The 16,871-nt window shown below is 43.9% G+C and overlaps 1 protein-coding gene and 1 long non-coding RNA gene across 4 annotated transcripts in view; one reads left to right on the top strand and one right to left on the bottom strand.

The window, feature by feature from the left end:
• Positions 1-16,560, bottom strand: part of ABHD12B (abhydrolase domain containing 12B) — a 29,266-nt gene extending 12,706 nt beyond the window's left edge. The window contains exons 1-8 of one of the 3 annotated variants that reach the window (XM_082735180.1): positions 16,314-16,459; positions 11,442-11,569; positions 10,378-10,480; positions 8,176-8,295; positions 5,976-6,006; positions 2,893-2,938; positions 2,656-2,785; positions 2,212-2,249 (exon numbers count right to left, since the gene is read on the bottom strand). In XM_082735180.1, the coding sequence (XP_082591306.1) occupies positions 2,212-2,249; positions 2,656-2,785; positions 2,893-2,938; positions 5,976-6,006; positions 8,176-8,295; positions 10,378-10,480; positions 11,442-11,569; positions 16,314-16,375 (658 nt within the window). In that variant the 5' untranslated portion in view covers positions 16,376-16,459. Of the gene's footprint in view, positions 1-2,211; positions 2,250-2,655; positions 2,786-2,892; positions 2,939-5,975; positions 6,007-8,175; positions 8,296-10,377; positions 10,481-11,441; positions 11,570-16,313 lie in introns of all 3 variants that reach the window. The other 2 variants (XM_082735182.1, XM_082735181.1) reach the window with 2 other exon arrangements.
• LOC309866989 overlaps positions 1-16,871 on the top strand; it is a 43,668-nt gene that overhangs the window by 8,763 nt on the left and 18,034 nt on the right. The gene's annotated exons all lie outside the window — the stretch shown is intronic.

Consider the following 16,871-nt stretch of genomic DNA (forward strand, 5'->3'; position numbering starts at 1 on the left):
GGCTTAGAACTAGACAGAATTTCAGCAGTCCCACAGGACCAAAAGACAAAAATTAGAGTTTGGAAGCTGACAAGAAGGAGGACTCTAATAAATTTCTCAAGCTTTTGGTGATTTCAAAGGACTACACCCTGAGAGTAATGATGAACTAAAACTGGACCAGACCTCTTAGAGACTAAAGCCCAGCTTCAAATCAGCTTAATTTCTGATAGGATTAAGATGATCTTCCCCCTATTTTAACGGCTTTTCAGGAAAAAAGTAAATTTTGTCTGGAAAAAGATAATATTATCCCTAGGCCCTCAAATTATCTCTATAATTTCCATAAACAATATCTAGCATTTAATAAAAAATAACTAGAGAGGGGCACCTGGGTGGCTCAGTCAGTTAATTGTCTGCCTTCCACTCAGGTCATGATCCCAGGGTCCTGGGATGGAGCCCCATGTTAGGCCCCTTCCTCCATGGGGAGCCTGCTTCTCCCTCAGCCTGTCACTCCCCTTATTTGTGTGCTTTCTCTCTCTCTTTCTCTCTCTCTGTCAAATAAATAAATAAATAAAATCTTTAAAAAAAAAACTAGACATACAAAAATAAAATAAAGAGGCCAAAATTATAAAAACAAAACAAAAAACAAATAATGGAAATAGATCAAAGGATCTAGATATTGCTATTATCCTATACGGACTTTAACTTGTAAATAAGCAAGTGTAAAATCATAAAGTATTTTTTTAAAATTTGATATTACATAGTGAACGATATAATATGTCACAAGAAAAATTTTAAACTAAAGCACAAGGAGAAAAATGTCTGGAAAACCCAAAAAAGAATATTGGAAACATACAGGACATGGGAACAGATCTAAAAAGATACATATAATTATAGTCCTGGGGGAGAGAAGATGAAGAATGGGGTAGACACAATATTTGAAGATAAATGACCAATTTTCCAAGATGGGTAAATATCAAGCCAGAGTTATTACAGTGCTATGAACCCCAAGCGGGATAACTGCTAACAAACCCACATGTAGGAAAATCAAAGTAAAAATGCTGAAAAACAAAGCAAAAAGAAAACCTCAAAAATAGCCTGAAGAAAAAGTAATTATCTTCAAAGGAGCAGCAGCACGACTGGAAGCTGACTTCCCAACGGAACACTGAAAGCCAGAACCAAACGGACAACATCTTCAAAGTGTTGAAATAAAGTAACTGCCAACGAAGAATTCTATGCCCGATGAAAATATCTTTCAAAAATGAAGACAAAAGATATTTTCAGACCAAAGCTGAGGGAATTCTTCACCACAGATAGATAGGCAGAACAAAAATCCCCAGTGGAAGCCCAGAAATGCGAGAAGTAATAAAAAGCAAAGAAAAGGGTAAATCTAGATATTGACTTTATAAGGTAAGAGCAATAACATTTTATGGAGTGCGTATTATAGAGAAAAGTAAAATACAGGATAGCAAGAGTTCAAAGTCAGGGATGTAAATGGAATTGCATTATCCTCCAAGAAGTGAAGTATTCATTTATATGGGAATTTAGGTCAGATAATACAACATTGTCAACACTGTGCAGGAAGTGTCCACAGAGAGCTATGAGTGCTTAAAGGAGCAGGAAATAATGTCTGCTTTATTTCCATAATTAATTAAGACTGTGGATAGCAGGTGACTTGCTTTAAATGTTCACATAACTCAGCCTGACCAGTATTGACAAGCCTAAGAAACAAAGCAAGAGATGACAAGCTTTTGATTTTGATGAAATCACCTTGTCCTGTTCACAGAGATTCTAACTCATGGAAACAGCTAGGGTCCAGGAAACCAGCATTTAGAACAAGCACCCCTAGGGAATCTGAGACAGGCCGAGCTCAGAACACTGGGAAAGGCTGACATACATGTCACGAAAGACAAGCTGCAGAAAGCAAGTCCTGCTTGTGACTTCATAAAGGGCGTTTTCCTCTCCCATGATCCAAGTCACTCCACAGGAACATTTACTTCACAAGAAGGGTTTTTCAAGGGAGATTTTAACTCTTCCTGAGTGTTTCATGACCTTGAAAGGCAACTATTGTTTTATATTAAATAGAAAAAAGAAGGTTTATTACACAATCAGAGATTGTCTAAGGTCAGGGTGCTCTAGGTATCTCTGTGTTCCGAGTGCGCACAACAGTCCGTAGGCTACCTTTTCTTCCCCACCCCAAGCCAAGACGTGATACATGGAAGCATTGTAGAGTACCTTTCTCTTCTAGTACTTTTGCAGCATTTGTTGCAACTCTGTAAAGCAAGGAAAATTAGTACAGATGTGAAGCAAGGACTTAACGGTCAGGTAACATCTGATATAAGCATCTAATGAAAGTTCTGGACCCTGTGGTAGGAACATACATACAACTTCAGGGGGTTCCACTGGCCCTAAATTAGGAATCCTTTCCTTTAATACTCTCAGAGAGAGTTCTGGAACAGGCTTCAGTGTCCTAGATAACCACAGAGCTACACCGTCCCCTGCATTACAAACAGGCACGCTGAGATGGCAATGTCTCTAGCCACATGTGGGATGTGAGAGAAACCAGAGCTCCACCTCCCAGCTCAGTGTTCCCTCCTCGACTCATCGCTGCCTCTGATGACACCAAAGCCCCAAGGACTATCCCCCCCCCAAAAAAAGCCATCTTCAGACCCCACTTACCCTGTACCCAGAGAGTGGCCCCAGAGACACACAGGTGTGGTACCACTTCTCGCCTTGGTCCACTCGTAAACACAAACAGCATCCGTGGTCAGCCCCTCCTCTGTGGGCTCACCCGTGGAATCCCCGTACCCTGGTGGTAAGGAAAAGCGAGCACAAGTATCACTACCTCCAAAAGGAGGGCTATCAAAAGCCCCCCGGCTTATTGAAAAGTCTTTATATACTGTTCTTCACACACACCTCTGTAGTCCACAGATAGGACGTGAAAGCCACCATCGCTCAGCATCTAGATGATAAAGGAGAGGTTATCATTGTGATGAGAAGGTGTAAACTGAAAAGGGGGTATAACCTCCTCAACACTTCCATAATCCTCATTGCGCTGGTTTCCTAGGCAGGGAATAGATGAAATCTGCTGTTTGACCTCAAATGTGAGAAGGTCAGACTCAAAGGGAAAAAAGGGAGGCGGGGCGGCGGGGAGTGGGGGTGGGGTGGGGGCGGCCAGAGCAGGTCAGACAGCCTGGACACACCCTGGCTCTGCCCTGGCTCTGTGACCTTGAGCCACTTAACATCTGAAGAGGTAAACAGTATTCTGAAAAGCGAAAAAGAATAGTAGCTCCTTCAGCTCCTTCAGGACTGTTGGAAGATGACGTTAGATGAAAGTATTGAAGTTGGTACAAAGCAAATGTCCATTTTAAGAATTCGCTTGAGAACAGAAGGTCTACAGAGTTGTAGTAGAGGCAGTCAAATAATGGGAAGATATTTATATTAAATGTGAACAGATAAAGAGTTAATGTCAATCAAAAATAAAGAGATTGCTTGATTAGATGAAACCATGGCCATGCTCCATGTGGATGAACGAGGCAAGAATATGACATCCTATAAGTCAAGCAGAGAGAGTCAATTATCATATGGTTTCACTTACTTGTGGTGCATAAGGAATAACACAGAGGACATTGGAAGATGGAGAGGAGAAATTTGGGGGAAATTGGAGGGGGAGACAAACCATGAAAGACTGTGGACTCTGAGAAACAAACTGAATGTTTTGGAGGGGAGAGGTGTGGGGGGTCAGGAGGACCTGCTGGTGGGTATTAAGGAGGGCACATATTGCATGGAGCACTGGGTGTGGTACATAAATAATGCATTTTGGAATACTGAAAATTAAATTAAATTAAACTAAAAAAAAAAGAATATGACGTCCTTTTAAATGAAGTGAATTTCAATGACAGACAAAGAAGAGGGGACAAAAATGTACAGTGAAGATACTTCTATAACTTTATTTAATCCTCACAATAATCCCTAAAGGTAGGTATTATCCCCATTTTAGCGATAAAGAAACGGAGTCCTAAGGGTTTAAGTAACTCGTTCATGGTCACCCAGATGGCTAGAGACAGAACCAAGACTCACACCTGGGTCTGCTTCTGTCCCAACACCGTGCTTCCCCTGCCACAGCACAGATGTGGGGAGCTGAGTTTCCCCAGGAGTCTTTCAATGCAAATTCAGCTAATACTTAGGAACTAAAGGAAACTCTTTTATATCAATTTAAATGGCCTTGCCTCCAGAACAGTGATCCAGGACACAGAGCAGTTAAGCATCCCAGAAGTGGGAATATCCATGCATCATTTGTGGCATCGTTTGTAGATGGAAAGACCACTTGGTGAAACAACTTGAGAACAAATCTGACTTCTAAAAATTTATCTCTAAGAAAAAAGGTCCAAAAAAAGAAGAAACTAAATGCTTCAAGTTTTCTCTAGCAACATCACTGAAATGATTTTAGGGGGGAAGATCTTGTATCTAGCAACAATGGAATCGTTAAATAAACAATTGCCTACAAATATAGTAGAGAAGGATCACCTTTTAAATTGGTAACTATGGTAACTACAGAAAACCATGGAAGAATGTTTATAACATAGTATGCACATAGTATTAAGTAAAAGAGCAACAATGTAGAATTACATATAGATATAATCATAATAACATAAAACTATATAAAGTGATAAAGACAACTAGGTTGAAAACAGCTGTACTGGGTGACTGAAGTGACAAAAGAAATGAATGAGAGAGAGGAGGTGGAGGAAGAAAGGGAGGAAGGACAACATGATAGCAAAGACTTGATTTTTAAAGGAAATCTCACCCCATCTAAAGAGGAGAACCAAGGGCTATGGAAGTCTGGTCAGGGTGGGAGATGATGACTAAGGCACAAGGTATCCAGAATCTTCCTGGAGGAAGAAGTCTTATCATACCTTCCCTTCCCATCCCAACTACCACAAGGATGCCCTGGCTCCTTTTCACACCTAAATCTATGATTCTTCCTTTCTGGGCGTGTAGGGGCTATACAATTCAGCTTTGCAAAGAGTGGGGGAGAAAAAAAAACAAACACACGTTCTCATGGACATCAGCCTCACCACCATCCCATGTAGAGAGGGCAAAGAGTGAGGTGCAGGGTGGAAAGCAAACCTAAAAATTAATACACATTATCATCCCGGGCAGAACTGCACCCAGCCCACCACCCACCAGAGTCAGCTCTGGGAAGGCCGGGAAGAAAGTGAGGAGTCCACAGGAGAGGAGCCTCCTGTCTGAGCCAGGGAGGGAGGATGAAGGAGGTGCTGGCCACACTGGGCCTGGCAGGATGCGGGGCCCCACTCGGGCTGTTATACCAGGGAAGGGCTCTGAGGTGGGAGCTGGCCTGGCATGTGGGAGGAAATATCAGAGCACAAGCACTGATCAAAAAGGGCACCAGCAGCCTGGTCACCTGAGGGAGAGATTACCCAACTGGGGTGTGGGAGAAGATAAACAGATAGCTGCACTACCAGCTGTGAGTCAGCCATGGCTGCGTCTCCCTCACGCTCGGAAAAGCAGGGGCCGCCCAAACAAGCTGCCATCGTGTAGCAGGCTAGCGAGAAGAGGAGTGTGGCCACCATCCCACATGCAAAACCTTCTATGGGGCTGAAGCCAGAGCCTGAATGACTCTAACAGCAGACATTCTGTGTATTTATCCTCTGTCACACAAAAAAAGGCTGTTTCTCACAGGAATAACTTCCACATTTAATATACTCTCACAACCCTCCCCCAGCCCTCAGAAAAAGCCGATAAAGAAGGTCTTCAACTCCATCTGGTGATGAAGGCAATGTATTTATGAAAGTGTTTGGGGAATCAAGAATGTTCACTTTTGTTCTGATGCCCTGTGGTCACGGCAGGACCTTGAGTCCCACCCTTGGGAGCTCTCAGTACATCCCCCCGCTGAGGGCTGAGGAAGATCTATGGCTGTAGCCCATAAGAGAAAAAAACAGATGTAAAGTGGGTACTTGAAGCCCCTTCAGACATACCTTTACTAGCTCAAGTCTGTGAGGAGCTGCCCTGTGGAGGAGGTTAAAACAGAGAGCAAGAATTAGGAATTACAATGACAAATTCAATAAAAGTCACTCTCCTGCTTCTGGCATCTGATCTCAAGCGTTTGTTTTTGAGGTTAGAGAAATAAATAACTAGAAGAAAGGGAAATGGGTTTTGGTGTCATAGCCCACTTGGATGTGCCAGGGGGAGTGACAGATGGCTCCCCAGGGCGGCTGCATTCCTCTGTGAGCGCTGGTCGCCCAGATGGCTAGTGCTTCTCAACAGAGGCATGTGAGGAATTACTGATAATTCACCTCCTCTCACTGCTACACAGCCAGACTAATTTCTAGGGATACTTTTAGAAGCTAAAGGAAAATCAGTTCCAGAAAGTGGCTTTTCAGAACAAAGGATGATAGAGTGATGTTCATTAAGCCAAGACCTGTCCGTAGTTGACTCTGCCATTAAGTTCAAGAGGAAGTGAAGGAGACTTGCAAGGCTAGAGGTACAAGAAACACTTTTTCCCAAAATAACCATATCATCTACTCTCTATTAACCATGTTAATAAAGAAGAGACAAGGATGATTGAAAAGGCAAAGGATTCTTTTAAAAAACCTTTGAATTTTGTCTTAGAGCCAAAAACTTTAAGACTGAAGTCTTAAGGGGCGCCTGGGTGGCTCAGTGGGTTAAGCTGCTGCCTCCAGCTCAGGTCATGATCTCAGGGTCCTGGGATCGAGTCCCGCATTAGGCTCTCTGCTCAGCTGGGGGCCTGCTTCCCTTCCTCTCTCTCTGCCTGCCTCTGCCTACTTGTGGTCTCTCTCTGTCAAAAAGATGGATGAAATCTTTAAAAAAAAAAAAAAAAAAAAAGACAAGTCTTAAGCTTCAGTGCATCATGAAGTCCTTTGAACATAAGATTAAAGCTATGGACCCACTGTCCAGAAAAATGTATCCACACTTGAAATTTTTATTACAATTTTGAGAGGAGGTTCGTGGACCCTGTAGGGTTTCTCCCAAGTCTAGAACCACTGTTCTCAACAAGGCTCCTGTAACCTCCCATTTGGCCTCCTTTTGGTTCAGTACTGCTGATAGCCAGCTGAGACTTTTGGCAGGGGACAGGAGGAAGCTGGGGCTAACTCCAAAGCCAGTAAATTGGGGATCACAGCAGATCCACACAGAGGGACAGACATGAATGGGTGAGCCGAATGATCCTTTAAATACACACACTGTAACACCATGCCCAAGTCTGCACAATCAGAACAATGTTCAACCGTGCTGAAAAAGGTTGAATTTCATGGGAAATCTCTGTAAATGTCATTCTAAAATGGACACCTTTGGAAAGCCCCTAGTGCAAAGACAAAGCTTGAGAAAGCCATCAAGACAGAAAAAGACAGTGAAAAAAAGGGACATAGGCAAGGGAGCCAAGGGGCAGATTCCAGAGCTCATTACTTAGTTTGCAGACAGCTCTGTCTGTGGGTCTCTGAGGCACATCACCCCTCCCCCAACCTGAAGCCATGCAGTCACAGCTGATAATCATCACCCACCATAATGACAGGCCCACTGGGAGGCCTGGCAGCACATCAGAGGGGATCAAGACTCCAGGGAGGCTTTCTTCCTGACAAAGCAAGGTGGGAACAACAGAGGGTGGGCTGAGGCATCAGTCTTCTAGACTAGAACCAGTCAGATGGTTCCCAGTAGCAATGGTCAGAATTCCAGATGATCTCTCATAGGGAGTCCACACATCTGATTAACAGGATTCCTGCCAAATCAAGGAATCCCCAGGCCCTTCTGTGAGGGACCATCGATAAGGAAATTGCTCTTCCTTTTACCCCCTCTCATGCCTGTTCCCTTTCCCATCGTCCATAGGCTCAATTCATTATTTTGGGCACTCTCTGGGACTAAAGGAACCACTGGCTTCTTGGAAACCAATATCCGAATTTTGGAAGTTGGTCTACCTTTCAGTTAAATGTCGACATTACTCTACATACAGAATATATAGACTTTTTTTTTTTTAAGAGAAGCCTATTGCCAGAACACACTCAAATTTCAACAAAGGGGAAAAAAATATTTGTGGAGGCATATTTACAGGGTCAAAAAGGGAGTTCTGCCTCCTTTCCTTCCCCCACCGGACTGAAATGCTCCCTCTGTCTTAAAAGAAAAGAAAAAAAAACAAAAAACAAAAAAACAAGCAAAGACACGGACCTGTGTTCTGCGCTGCCGTGAAGATAAACAATAATTGGATTGCCGTCCTGAAGGGCTGCTTCATACCAGCCGCGGTCCTTCCCCTTAGCATCTTCCCCCCGGCAGCTGGGCACTGTGTGCCTAAAGAACAAAGAAACGTTTTAACAAATGTACAGACAGAATTTGCTCTCCTTGCCAAAGTCTGAAACCCTCCTCATGTCAATCAAATACATTTATATACATTTGTAGGTATACATTTATACATTACATTATACATATATTATATATACATATATATACAATACATGTACATTATATATACATATATGTGTATATGGGTATATGTATGTATACATACTTATATATTATATATAATACATACATATATGTATGTATACATTACATACATTGATAGGTATATATATGTATAAGTATACATATATACATAGTGGAAGTTTCTGAGTAATGCATGCACATGATAAAAATTAAAATATAATACTACAAACATCTTACAGTGACAATCACTACTTTTCTACCCTCCCTCCCCCATGCACAGAAACAACCCCTTTTAACCATTTACTGTTTAAGTCCTCCTGACTCCTACATCCACTAATCTTCTAAGACTACAATTCTTAGGTGTAGTCCATGGAAATCCAGTCCATTGGGTGGAAACAAGTAAAAGACAGAGGTATTTACCACCTGCTATTGGTTTGGCTAAAGAAACAAGCTGAAAGAATTTAAAGGGAGACCAGTTCAGGCGGGGGGAAACAAATATGAAACTAAGCTCTCCTATTCAAGAAACAGTGACCTTGTGGGGTTAAACACCTGCCTGAGCTCCAGTCCTTCCACCTGTTAAACCAGTGAATGACTCCTGAAGATAAAACAATGCCATATGACATGTCACAGGGGGACCTGCAAAAGTGACCATGTAATAATAAATCTTCAGGCTTCTCAACCCTTTAGGGGCAGAAAGGCTGACATCGAACCCCAGGGCCTCTGGACTAAGAGGACTGGCATCCCAGCCAGCTTGGTAAGTCAGGGCAAGAACAGCAAATAAAAAGATTTTCAAATTCCAGCACTGTTCGCTGCATTGGACTGTGCAGATTAGGAGGAAATTATGTGAACCCATATTGGTTCCTAAACATTCTATGATGACATATTTAAAGTCAGGGAAAGGAAATATAAAACAGGACACTAAGAAACTGGCAGCCAAGAACACGAAGTAGAACCAAACAAAAAAAATGTCCACAGTAGAATAGCAAAAAAAGATAATAGAATGCTCATGATTTTGACAACTAAGTGGTTTGTTTGTTTGTTTGTTTGTTTTTTGTATGCTGTCCCAAGCAATGAAAACCCACCAGTGAGAGAAAGAAAAAAAGAAAAAGAGAAGAAAAGAAAAGAAAAAAGAGGGGGCCTCTGGGTGGCTCAGTTGGTTAAGCAGCTACCTTTGGTTCAGGTCATGATCTCAAGGTCCTGGGATTGAGTCCTACATCGGGCTTCCTGCTGAGTGGGGAGCCTGCTTCTCCCTCTGTTCCTTCCCCTTCTCGGTTCTCTCTCTCTCACTCTCTCTCTCAAATAAATGAATAAAATATTTCTTAAACATTTAAAAAAGAAAACGCACCAACAAAGTCACCTACAAGAGCTATAGTCTTGTAAAGAAGACAAATATTAACCGAATAATTGCACGAACGTTTATTTAACTCCAGTGGGAAAAATGCCGTAAGGGACAAGCACAGGTTGCCACCTGTGCCTGAAATGGGAGACGAGGAAGGGCTTCTCTGAAAATTATCACATTACCATTTAAACTGAGACCCTGGAGATAAGGTAGGCAAACAGAGGGAGCAGAGACCTAGAAATGTGGCACACAGAGCATATTCTGCAAGAGCGTGGCTTGGGGAGCCAGGAGGCTAGCTGTTCTGGAACAGTGTGGGAAGGCCAGCATGGAACACAGCAGAAGAGTGGGACAGTGCCAGGCCCTTGAGGCCTGATGAAAAACCCAAAGCACAGGGCCCGAAAGACTTCTCAGTCCCAGCTAAAACTACTGAAAAGCAAATTCAAGCAGGTCAAATATCAATACAAAGGGAAGGTATATGGAACAGCTTCCTGGTTACTCCAAGAAACACCAACCTCTCCCCAGGCAGCTAGCCCAGCACTGCTCACCCTTGCCCTTGTAACATGAAGACCATGCCCATCAAGCAACCCAGTGTCCATTAGCGCACTCACCAGATTCCCAGAATCACCCCAGGTTCAACTCTGATATACAAGTTCACCGTGTGAGGAATCTTTAACTCCGGTTTCTTTAAATCCACAAGAAATGGTGCTTTGACTGGAAAGTAGAATTCATTATCAAAACCCAGAGCCAAATTCCATGTCTTTTAATCACACACACACACAAAATTAGTCTTATGGTTAACACTGTTTCTACATTGTAAGCTACCATGTTAAATTCCTAGCAAAGTGTTCTATTTTATAAACGAGGAACAGCCCACAGGAAAGTTGCCAAAACAAAACAAAACAACAAAAACCTCTAAAGCCAGATTTTATTTTTTATTTTTTTATTTAAATTCAATTAGCCAACATATATCATTAGTTCTCAATGTAGTGTTCAATGATTCATTAGTTGCGTATAACATCCAGCTAAAGCTAGATATTAAAATAGCACCAGTGTGATGGGCCATGCTTATCCTCATCTCCAGCTAAAAACAAAGGAGACCATTCCCCTAAAAAGATAAGGGGATCTAGGAGAAAGTAATGAGTATTCTGCTACCTATGTCAAGCATTACGTTTTCCACTAAATTAAACCTAGTCATTAGCCACAAACCATGAAATGGCCTGAAGCAACAAACCCCTGGGGACCACCCTCTGAGAGCATTACCCGTGCGCTAGGACTGTGTTACAATAACCGCACTCAGAAAAAACGTGGGAGAAGAGATTCCTCTCAACAACCAATCCCCAGCCCCAGATTCCCATTTTCTCTTTCAAGGGATATAGGTAAAAAGAAAACATAAAAACGTAGAGGATATACCAAGCAGTAAGGCATCCCTGTTAACAGCTAATTCAAACTGAGCTTCTGAACTGAAACCAACCACAAGACCATGTTTTTCTATCTATAAGATTCGCGCTAGACCCCAAAACCTCTGTGAAATAGGTTTCAGACTATTGGAGTCTAACCACAATTTTATAGCCAATGTGCCTTTTTCATTGTCATACGGGTAACTTTAAGTGCAGCAAGTCCTTTCTTTGGGAAAATATATATATAGGCAAACTCATGACAGATATATACTTACAAAAATTAAAAAATATTAGCATGTTCATCAGAGGAGGAAAAATGTGTTCTTTTAATGGTTTACTAGTAAAGCTGTTGTACAGAGAGGCAATTTTTCTTCCGAGTGTTGAACAGGAATGTGGAAAAGATCTGCAAGATGTAACAAAAGCAAGGCATTCAAAATCAGTCCAAGTTTTGTTGTGTTTTTTTTTTTTTTTTTTTTTTCTCTTAGCATCCAAATAAAATTTCAGAAACCCACACTGGAATTACAAGTAATTTGGCACTTAAGCAAAATGTTTTACAGAATTGCATGCCATTAGTACAGATCAGGACTGGGCCCTAAGGGAGAACAGGAGAGGAAAGCAGTAAATCCAGCCCCCAGCCAGCGGCTGAGACTAGCTTGGTAGCACAGAATAGGAGTGGGAGAACATGAGTGCCCTGGAGTCAAGCCTGTTCCTCAAATGGATCCCAACGCAAGACCAAAGCTGGATCCCCAAAGTCATCAGGAAACTGGATTCAGACTATTTAACAGTTGTCACAGTTTTTAATCACATCACAGTTTAGCTGTACGTATTAACTATTATTAGTCTAAAGCAGTGAATGAAAAACCATCAGATCCCTACTCTTGCAGCTGGGTCTTAGGAAAAAATGAGCCGATGAAAAAAAATCCCCACTTGTGATGTGACGTCTCTGGTAAGAGGGACTGTGAGGAGCAAGATGGGGAGCGAGGGTAGTGCCTGGAGGGTGCTGCGACATCAGGGCTGGGGCCTGGTCAAGGAACAGGACACGCCAGGCCAGGCACGCCAACCACCCAAACCAGGAGCCATCAGCAGACAAGTTACACTTGTCCATGAGGGGTCACTAATGCCACGTCTGTCCCTAGGCACATCTCTTATCAGAGTTGAAGGTCTCCTACCTTGGAGAAAGGACAGACACGGGAAGTCAGGGTCACCACTTCCTGCTTCCGGTTTTTGTCCACCTCATCCACTGAATAAATCCCTCCCTCTGATTTGAGCTGTCAATGTAAAGACTGCTCAGTAAATCAGATGAGTCTGTGGGACTGGAAAGCATGCTGGACGAATGGTTTCCTTGTCCTGGTTTCTCTGCTAGACCAGAGCATTTTAAAGAAGATAGCTGTTATCACCTGTACTTTGTAAATGAGGAGACTGAAAACTTAAGGTAACCTTCCCCATGCCACAGAGCCAATGAGTGGCTGAGTCATGCATGCTCAGGTCTGTCCGACCCCAGTGACCCCAATGAGCTGTCACCACCCTGGTGAGGGCAACTTGCCATTCATGCAGGCAAAAGGGAACCCCAGGAACTGGCTTCTGGCAAGATTCAGCTCTTCAAGAAAGTTGTTTCAGGATTCCGCTTCTCCCCTTCTGCAACCTTGGCCCTTAGGGTCCCTCCTCTTCTTCCTTCCTGTTCCTGTATTCTCGGGAACCTTCTGACTCTAAAGTCATCAAAGAGAGACCTCTAAGAAAAATTCTCCCTCAAGTGTTAATAACTAAAAAATCAGAGTGCTTATATGTTTGGAAGAGGCATGAAGGGAGAAGATAATGAATCTCTGATGAATTTCCAGCAATTCTGCAGGGAACAGAAAAGAGACGTGGGCTAAGGGTAGTGGGTAGCTCTCCAAGTACATCAGACATAGGCAACTGCCTACACACAAAATTAGCAAGGAAAAAATGAAAATTATCTTCTCATAATAGTTTAAAATAGCCTCCATGAAGGTGGGAGGAAGGAGAGGACATCGTTGCTCTGATTTTAGAGAGAAGAAATAAAAACCCAGAGAAGCCACTTTGAGTCCCAGATCAAGCCCAAATGGGTAAAACTGAACACAATCTGAGTTCTTCCTTCTCATTGGCTGGCTCAGGCTTTCTTTCTCCTGACTTGAACTCATGCTACCCCTCCTGTTAGTCTCCTACTAAGTCATCTTTTGAAGGCAGCAGGGTGCTTGGGAAGCAGAGACGGTGGAGGGAAATATGTTTCTGTTTTTAAAGAATAATTCATGTAGGACCCTTCTCTCAAATAGCTCCAGGCACTTCTGTGAGAAGCACTGCAGGAAGAGAACAGAGTGACCAGATTCCTGGGAGCATCAATAATGCACAACAGCTTCTTTTATCTAGGGGTTGTCAATTTGACTTCCCCTAGATCAGTAGGGGATCAAAAGTCACCAGTGGCTAATAGACCTTATTTGAGTAGAGGATGCAATTTCAGCCCAATCCCTGCCAACGGCCAGGCACATCAAACAGCCACCTTGACGCCTTGGTGTTCTTTCCCCTGCCCTTTGATCCGCTGTGGCTCCAACAGTACAGCACCCCACAGGGGCCACAGAACTAACTGGATCATTCCTACCTTGGAAGCCGAGTGGCTATGGGACAAATCATTCAAGATCATGCTCAGAGGCACCAGCTTTCGGAAGCCCAACTCTAACCCCATTTGGCAAGACAGCTATCCCAAACAGTAAGACTCACCACACATCCATCCCAGGTGCCCATTCATTTGGCCAACATGTACTGACCCCCGAGCACTTAGGTTACATCTATGGTCTCCTCCCTTCATTCCATCCCACCAAATCCTCCCCCTTCCTTCCCATCCATTCAAGTGTCCCGTCTCGCTTAAAGCCTCTCTGCACAGATCTTCCCGAGGTGACCTTTCCTCTCTTTTCGCCCCTCCCACTCATTATAATCGGGCCTTGGTCTGACCCTTAACTCTTCTGTGGGGCTCTCCCGCTATTAGTCATGGCTTCCCACTGAAAAGAATCACCCGGGCTCTAGCGCACCATGTCTAGCACAGGACTGAGCCCTGAAAGAAAAGTGTATTTCTTTCATGAGGGAGAAGGAAGCAATGCTTATTGGTAGCTTTGAGAAGGGAAAGGCTTCATATTCTTTTTTGAATTATAATAGAAAATTAATTGTGAGCTCCACAAGAGCAGGGCTTTGTGCCCTGGCCTAAACTTGTGCCCAAAAGGTAAGCGATGACCAGGACTATGGAAAGAATGAATTAGATTATCAGCCTGTGCGTGGGGGTTTCCTTAACGCTATCCAGAAATGTAAAGACTTGGGGGTGAATGGGGAGCAACGAAGAAAGAACTAGCCCACTGGCTTCCTTCCCCCAGCTTCTTTCCTGAGCACATTTTCAATGTTTCTTGTTTGAAGAAAACCAGTGGTGAATGAAGACTGACTTCCCCCGGGCCCATCTATCTTAAGTAGCAATGACAGCTGATGAAATTTTTGCAAACTAAATAAATAGATCCCCAAGGCATTAAAAAATAATCACTGAAAATTTGTTTTGGTGAATTCTCCTGAGTCACGCAACACAGCACCATAGATCCTGGGCTTCTAGCAGCCCCAGAACCGGCAGCTGTGAATGTTTGCAGATCTAAGCAAACTTGGTTCCAAGAACCAAAAGGATTCAGGATCCTGGATCTCCGTCTGTGCTTCTGCCTCAGTGTATCTTAAATTAGAGCAGTAATTCTCTGTTCAGATGAAGAAATGTGCTTGTATTTTATTCTTTTGGGAAACATCTCTTGAGACCTGTTTTTTAGTCATTTAGTATTTTTTGCCTACTTTAGTAAGGCAAGTAAGCAAGGGTCCCCAACCCCCCATGTTCCACTCCATTATCAACAAAGCAGGTTGTTCTCTAAGAGCATGAACTGCAGGTTTGATTCTCCACCAAATAAATGTTAAGTATCAGCCATCAACTCTGGAGGGAGCACAGAAGACAAAGGCAGAACATGCCAGCTTTCCCAGAACAGCCATATCAAGGAGGTAAGGCCTAAGAATGTGTCAGTCAGGATGTTCTGACGCATGTTGAGATCCAACACAGAAGAGAGGTATGGGTCTACACTGCTGGGCCAGGCGAAAGCTGCTCTCTGCTCTCTGCCCCGAGCTACAGAAGGAATAGAAGAGAGAATATGAGTTTTTGTCTTCATCACTCAGACATTCCAATGTGAAGTCTCCTGGTCTGGACGGGACTCTTGAATATTTTGTAATCAGCAAGAAACACAACTAAGGAATATAAAGAAGAAAGGTGAACAAAAGGCCAACTCCTTCCTGCTCCAACAAAACAAGATACCTGAGTCTTCTGAGTCCAGGGTTTCTAACCAATACCAGGCTTCAACACAAATGAGACCAGCAATATATTGCGGGTCAACTCAGGTAGTTTAACATTACCCTTTAAGCCAAGGATTTAGAATGGGAGCGAGAGGGGCACCTGGGTGATTCAGTTAAGTGTCTGACTCTAGATTTTGGCTCAGGTCTTGATCTCAGGGTCATGAATTCAAGGCCAGTGTTGGGTGTAGAGTCTACTTAAAAAAAAAAAGTAGGAAGAAAATTTATAGATATAGACATTTCAGAGTTAAAGGATGTAAGAACTTGGCACAGGTATGGGTTCAATGCACCATCCACTTTTAGCATTATGGAGGGATGTTCTTTAAATACATCCAAGGGACTTTACCCTGGGGGACCTGGCCTTGGGATCCTTTTCCACCTACACAGAGACACATTTGACCTAAGAGGATGCCATCTAAGAAAGAGTACAAGATAGATTACTATTTTGGGTCTTTAAAATCCCTCCTGAATTTCAGTAAAATGGTCAAGGCAGAAAAGGTCAAGGCTTGGGGTAGGAACCTGAGCCATCTTTCTGGAAATCTCTATTTCAGAAGCCCCCAAAGGATGCCAAGCTCCTGAAAGCTCAGACTCCAGAGGCAGAGGCTTGCTAGATAAGGCAGCCCAAAGGGCTCCCAGAGCTTTGGGGGTCTTCGAAGCCCCAGCCCCTGGACCACCGCGGGGCGCCTGATGCACCCTGCCCATCCCTGCCCCGGGTTCGGGGCGCGTGGATGGGATTGGGGGACGGACCGGGCGCCAGGCGGCGGGCCAGGAGCACTCACCGCAGGTTCCGCACCACCATGTCCCACCAGGAGGCCACACAGTCCTGCCTGTCCGTCTCCATCCCGCGCCGTGTGTCGAGCCGCCGCCGGGGAGTCGCGGCCTGGACTCCGAGCCGCCCCCGCGGACGCCCGGCCCGCCCTCCTCCTCCGCGCGGGGCGCTGCTGCCGGGCTGCGGGCGGGCTGTCGCCGGGGTTCGGTGGCTCGCGGCGCCCCCCACCCCCGCGCCCCCATCTGTGCTGGAGACGCCAGTGTGCCAGGCTTGTGGCTAGCTGCACACGATTTCCTTTCTACTTTATTTTATACATGTGTGTGCGTGTGCGCGCGCGCCCCGCGTGCTGAACTGAAATAGATTTCTTACTGTGCTAGTCATAAAACAGAAGCCAGCTATCACAGTCGCCTAAGATCTGCATGAGGAAAATAAGGTTTCCTCTACTTTGACCGGTCTTCTTTTTTTTTGTTTGTTTGTTTGTTTTTTTTTTGTTTTACGTTGTCCTTTTTATTTTTCCCTTTTTCTGAAGCTTACCCATCTCCAGCACCCTCTCTCTCTCTTTCTCTCT

This window comes from Mustela nivalis (assembly GCF_964662115.1).
Source record: "Mustela nivalis genome assembly, chromosome: 6".
NCBI classification, from domain to species: Eukaryota; Metazoa; Chordata; class Mammalia; order Carnivora; family Mustelidae; genus Mustela; species Mustela nivalis.